At 24.6% G+C, this 6,000-nt stretch overlaps 2 protein-coding genes across 2 annotated transcripts in view, besides 12 other annotated features; both read right to left on the reverse strand.

The window, feature by feature from the left end:
- Positions 1-1,082: part of a repeat region that runs on past the window's edge.
- Positions 87-1,451: a repeat region.
- A 13-nt stretch (positions 1,452-1,464) lies between these two features.
- Positions 1,465-1,578: a sequence feature (AT_rich).
- Position 1,579: 1 nt separating this feature from the next.
- Positions 1,580-1,611: a microsatellite.
- A 41-nt stretch (positions 1,612-1,652) lies between these two features.
- Positions 1,653-1,683: a sequence feature (AT_rich).
- Positions 1,684-1,745: 62 nt separating this feature from the next.
- Positions 1,746-1,897: a microsatellite.
- A 137-nt stretch (positions 1,898-2,034) lies between these two features.
- Positions 2,035-2,072: a sequence feature (AT_rich).
- A 104-nt stretch (positions 2,073-2,176) lies between these two features.
- Positions 2,177-4,237, reverse strand: EDI_160080 (uncharacterized protein; the record flags this gene model as incomplete). The annotated part of the gene is made up of 1 exon (XM_001739126.1): positions 2,177-4,237. One exon carries the CDS (start codon positions 4,235-4,237, stop codon positions 2,177-2,179), a length of 2,061 nt encoding a protein of 686 aa, XP_001739178.1.
- Positions 3,295-3,351: a sequence feature (AT_rich).
- Positions 3,752-3,794: a sequence feature (AT_rich).
- Positions 3,839-3,870: a sequence feature (AT_rich).
- Positions 4,236-4,280: a sequence feature (AT_rich).
- Positions 4,281-4,351: 71 nt separating this feature from the next.
- EDI_160090 (Rho/RAC guanine nucleotide exchange factor, putative) overlaps positions 4,352-6,000 on the reverse strand; it is a gene marked incomplete at both ends in the record, with an annotated part of 4,717 nt that continues 3,068 nt past the window's right edge. Inside the window, one exon of the mRNA XM_001739127.1 lies at positions 4,352-5,816. Coding sequence (XP_001739179.1) covers positions 4,352-5,816 — 1,465 coding nt within the window. The remainder of the gene's footprint in view (positions 5,817-6,000) is intronic.
- Positions 5,075-5,156: a microsatellite.

Below are 6,000 nucleotides of genomic sequence, written 5' to 3' on the forward strand. Positions count from 1 at the left end.
CTCTTCCAATAATACCCATATATAGTGTCAATACCTGGTGCTTTCCAATTACTTATTTTCATCAGGCTTAAATTTAAATTATCTAATATGATGATGATACTATCATAATTTCTGTATCTTTCATTCCACGAGGTGATTTGTTTTATTTTCCAATGTTCCTTATTTAATATCACCTGTGTTTCATATAACAATTTCCAATATTCTAAAATAATATCGTTATTTGGGTATATTTCATTTTGTGGGTCTTTCTTCTTTATTTTGATTTTGTTATTAGAATCAAACATAATTTTATTTGTATTGATTCTGACAATTTCATTCTTATTAAATTTAATTCTTTCTTTAATCATTGTCATCATATATTTTAGGTACTTTATTCTTTCTTGTGCTTTCATTTTAATTTCATCTGCATCTTGTTCATTTAATCTCATGATGCATTTTATTCTGTACCATTTCCTTCCCTTGACTAGATCTTCTAGTCTATTTATTTTCCTTAGGATTTCTTTTATTTCATCAAATTTATCTCCTATAAATTTATTTTGGAGATAGTAATACATACACATTGAAATCCTTTTCATATCTTCTTGCAGATTTTCTATTCTCCTGACCATACCCATTTATTATTAATTTCTCTTATTAATTTATCTGATTCTTTCATTTTCCAGTAGTAATTAATATTTACACATTTATCTATTTTCATTTCTTTAACTTGAGTGATGATAGAGTTAAGGTATTCATCATCAATATCAGTAGAGTTATTTTTTATGATAATGTTTTTTATTATTGGATTACACTCTACTTTCCCTTCTATGATGGAGTTCACTTTCATTTTAATATATATCTCAGTTATTTATTTTATTCTATGTGACTTTTTAATATTATTAATGTATTCTTTCTCATTATTTACATTAATGTTTACTACTTTTATTATGTTTTCTATTTGTTCTCATCTTAATTTCTTATTTAATTTCTTATTTAACCAATTAATTGCAAATCAATACAACACATCAATTAAAATTCTATTTGTTTGATTTGTTGTGTTTTCTTCTCTTCTTGATTGATTATTATTTCTTGTTTTTTGATACTCAGTGTTTTGCTCTCTTCTTCTTCTATTTCCAGAATTGTCTTTTTCATAGGGGTAGTTTTGTTCATTTGTATTGTCCCAGATGATGATGTTCTCAATATTGGTTGTGTATTTATCACTAGGGTCATTGTTTTCTTCTTCTCCAGTTCCTTCTGGGATAAAAAATTTTCGATATTTTCTTGTTGTTTTGATATTAATTGTTTTTGTTCTTCATTTTCTCTTTGTGTATGGTCTAATTCTTCTTTTGTTTTTTCTTCATCTCATAGTTTTGAATCGCACTTTTTTGATATACAGAGATTTGATTTCTTTATCTCTTATGTTCTTCTCTAGCAGCTCAGCACTCTTCTCCAGCTCATCAGCCCTCTTCTCCAAAGAACAAAAAGAATAAATAAAAATTAATTCATTATATTCTAAATAAATAAAATCAATCAAATAAAAATTTATTATTTCAATTTAATTTCTTCTATTTCTCTTTTATTTAAATCTTTTATTTAAATCTTTTTTTTTTCTTTTTTTTTCTTTTTTTTTTTAATACCAACACAAAATACAAACTATTTAAAACACAATTTTCAATTAAAATAAAAAATATTGAAAAATTTAATCATTCATTTCTCAATTTAATCATTTTATAACTATTTCTTAATTGATTTTTTCATACTCTCCTTTTCCAATTTAATTTTTATTTTCACTTTAATTTCATTCTCTTATGTCCTATAACTCTTCTTTGTGTTATCATTATGACCATTATATTTCTCACGTTTTTATCATTTTTCTTTCTATTCACCTTTTTATTGTATTTCTTTTACCATTCCTATTGGATACTTTATTACCACTTCGTCATTCTTCTCTATCCCTTCAGTGCTAACGTCTTGTTTGGTTTCTTTGCACTATCCAAGAACATTATACAATAACATTGATATGAAATTTGATATATTCCTTGAATTAAAAAAGGGTTTATAACAATATTAAATAATAATAATTTTATTAAAAACCTCATTTTATCTTTAATAAGTTCTCATAGCTGCTATCAGACAATGATGATCAATAAAGAAATAAAATGAATAAAACAAATAAAAAATTAAGACAGTGTTATTGTTATTTACTATGGTTGGTGGCAGTTTTATAAAACTCTTCATAGAGATTTGAATCTATCTGGTTGTATTCACCCACTAGCCTCCATACTGTATTTGAACATAAAATGCTATATGTTGAAAACGTTTTTAGGATAATTGCTATTCTTTTGTTTACTGGGTGTGTTTGAATTATACAATTACTATTGATTCTTAGCCATAAGAATTTAATAAGTAAAATGGCAAATTCATTTTTTCTAGTTATAATAGCATTTAAATTGATAAGTATTTCTTGGTTAGTTATCAACTCCTTTTTCCATCCACCAACAGCACCACCACACAATAATGGAAAGTCATAAGCATAACACAGTGTTGAATATAAATGGAAAATATTTTTTTGAACATTTTGAGGAACTAATAGAAATAAAGGATTAAAAATATCAATAGAAAGAGGAAGTTGTAATGAGTGCTTCTGGACTAAAAGAGTTATTGAATCTTTATGATAAATTTGAGTTGGAGAAGTGAATAACTGAACCAAGTCAATAGATGATTGAATAAAAAGTGTTGAATTTGGTTCAAAGGTGATACAATGTAATAATAATTGATAAATAAAGGGTTCATCAAAATGATGTTCCTTAAATTTTTTAATAAAAGATTTAAATCCATTTGTTTTTAACTCATAATTTAATAATTCAAAGATTGAAGAAATTTTAGCAATCGGATATTGATATCCAACACCCTGAGCAAAAGACATTAATGTTTGATATTCACAAGGAAGAGTTGGATTATCTCTCAAGGGGTATATTTCATTTTCAAAAGTAAAATCAATTTGTGGAATAAATTGATGATAAGATGATAGTCTAATAAATGATATTTGAATACACTCTGGAAGAATGGGTTGAATAACATTATTTATAATCTTTCTTTTATCTAATTCAATTAATAAAAGTCCAATAAGAATATCATAAAATTGATTGTTTAAATAAAGAAGTGTTGAATGTTCTTTGAGATAGAATGAAATGGTTTCTATAAATTTAAGAAGAAGTTTATTTGAAATTTGGTCAATAATTTTCCAAGATATTTCTACAACCTTTTTAACGTATTGATGAAGTGCTAAAAAAGATATATCCAGAGAGTCAAAGGTTATATTATTAGATAATATTTCATTTAATTTAATGATAAAATCAATATATAAAAAAAGAATATTGTCATCAATAAAATTAATAACTTCTGTTAATAATTGAACATTTGAGTAGAAAGAAGACTGGCACTTTCTTACAATTAATTTATGTTGACATTGAAACGATTGAACAGTTTGTTGAAGTTGAAGTTGTTGAATTAAAGTTTTAAGTAGTAATTTACACTGAGGATATGTTGTTGGAGTTAAATAAAATGGAGTAGTAAATAAATGGAGAAGTTTTATAGGTAATAGATTTTGTTCTATTAAAGTAAAACATGTTATTTGAAGTTGTGAATTAATGAATAAGAGTTCTATAATTAATGAATAATATTTCAAGAAGGGAAGGGTTTCTTGTTTTTTTAATAATTCTTTATAATATGAACAAAACTGAATAATTTCTTTTTCTTTTAAACATTCATGAATTATATTATGTACTTTATTAAATTGTAAAAATTTTAATAATGTTCTTAACACAATAGTTAATATTTCTTTTTTATCTTCATAGTGAATAAATAAATTTATACAATAATTATAAATTTCTAAGATCAATAACTTTATTCTATCTTTAATATTATTTTGTTTTTGAAATAATTGAATACTACCATTATGATGTTTACATCCTAAATAACCTTCAAGAGCGTTACCACACCAACAAATATTAATCTCTTCAACACTTTCGATTTCATGATTTTCATGTTCTGATGAATTAAAACAATTATTACAAAGAGTTTTATTGCATGTTTTACAAATTATTCCTTTACAAAGAGTTTTAAGACAAATCGCTTGTTTTTGGTTTTGACAAATCTTTTCAAAGTCTTCAAAAGAAGCAACTTCACATTCAGTTAAAATAAATATTTCTAAGTTTCTTTCATTATAATCCTTATTATTCTCTAAAACCTTCTTCATTTTTACAAATAAATTAAATTATTATTTTCTATATTTTTTTTAAGTTCTTAGTCTCAAAAATAATAATATTGGCAAACAAGAATAATATAATTAAAATTACTTTAAACTCATTACTTAATTATCTTCTCTTATAATTTGTTGATTCTTTTTAAATTGAAGTTCTTGAATTTTTGATTCAATTTTCTCATTTAATGAGATCTCATCTTCAAACTTTTTAACAAGCTCATAAAATTCAGATTCTTTTCTAATTACTTCTTGTAATTTTATTGAAATATTTTGTGAATTCTCTTCACTTTGTTGTAATGATTTTTGTTCTTTCATTATCATCCCTTCTAAAGAATTATTAGCTTTGATTATTGATTCAAGTAAAGGTTGAAGTGTTTTATTATTTTTGACTCCTTCTATTCCTTTAGTAATATTTCCTAAATTGTTTAATTCACTTTTGTATAAATCTTTTACTTCTGTCATGTAATTATACATTTCATAATAATAACGAGTATCTACTAAAGTAACTGATGTTTGTATTGATAAATAAATAAGTTGTTTTTGATATTGTTGTAATTCAAATTTACTAGGAACAGCATCAATTTCTTTTTCAATACGTTTTAAATTTCTTTTACGTTCTCCAAGAGCATGTTCTAACAATTCTATTTTAGCCATTTCTTTTTGGTGTTGTGTTTCAATCTTTTCAATTGCAGCTAGTTTTTCTTTATCTTCAATTGATGATTTGATATTATTAATTGTTTCTATATAATAATCATGTTTTATTTTGCAATCTTCTTTAAATTTTCTAATTTCCTCTTTAACTTCTTCAACTTCATTTGCTTTAATAACAATTTCTTGTTCCTCTTTTGCTTCTTCTTTCTCAGTATTTTGTATTTCAATAATTTGTTCTTCTATTTCTTCTTTTTCTGATTCTAAGGCTTCAACAGTACTTCTCATTCCTTTAAAAAATTTCTCAGCTTTATCTTTCTTTTCTTTTAACGTTTCTAATTCTTTTCTTTTTTGAGTAATTTCTTCTTCAAGTTGTTTAGTTTCATCTTCATCTTCATCGGTAATTGAATTTGTTTTCTGACTATCATTACTTTCTTCCATACGATAAACAACTACAAGTTCTTCAGGTTTATAAAACTTCTTATAAACAAATTCTGCATAATTTCTGAGAGTATCTCCCATGATTGTTCTTGCCTCTTCTACTTTTGTCATTAACCATTCTACAACGGGAAGTAATACTCCAAAGTCAAGACCTGTAATTTGATGTGGTTGTAATAATCTTGGACATTTCATTTCTTTTAATGCACTACATACTCCTTCAGCTACTTGAAGCTTTAATCCCATAGTTGCATATTCAGAGTATGCAAGCCATAAGTCTATTTCTAATGGATAACATGTAGCAGAAATTCCCCATGCTAATCCACCTAGTATTTTGTCAAATGGAAGTAAATTCATCAAACGAACACGATAATACCCAGAACTTAATAATAAATCAGATATTTTCTTAAAAAGTCTTTCATTGTCAGGATCAAAACTTGTCATTTTCATTAATGAATATCCTTCCATCGTTTGTTTAATTAAAACACTTAAATTTAAGTTCTTTCAGTTTTTTTTATTCTTTTTTCTCAAAGAACCAAATGATTTAAAAAAGATTTTAAAGATTTTTTTAATTGAGAGAATTAATTAATTATATCATTAGATTCAGGAATTGAAGAATATTTTTTCACAATCCATTGTGCCATGGAAGAACTATATAATAAATGTTATGA

This window comes from Entamoeba dispar, genomic scaffold (assembly GCF_000209125.1).
Source record: "Entamoeba dispar SAW760 scf_1105229461987 genomic scaffold, whole genome shotgun sequence".
NCBI classification, from domain to species: Eukaryota; Evosea; order Mastigamoebida; family Endamoebidae; genus Entamoeba; species Entamoeba dispar.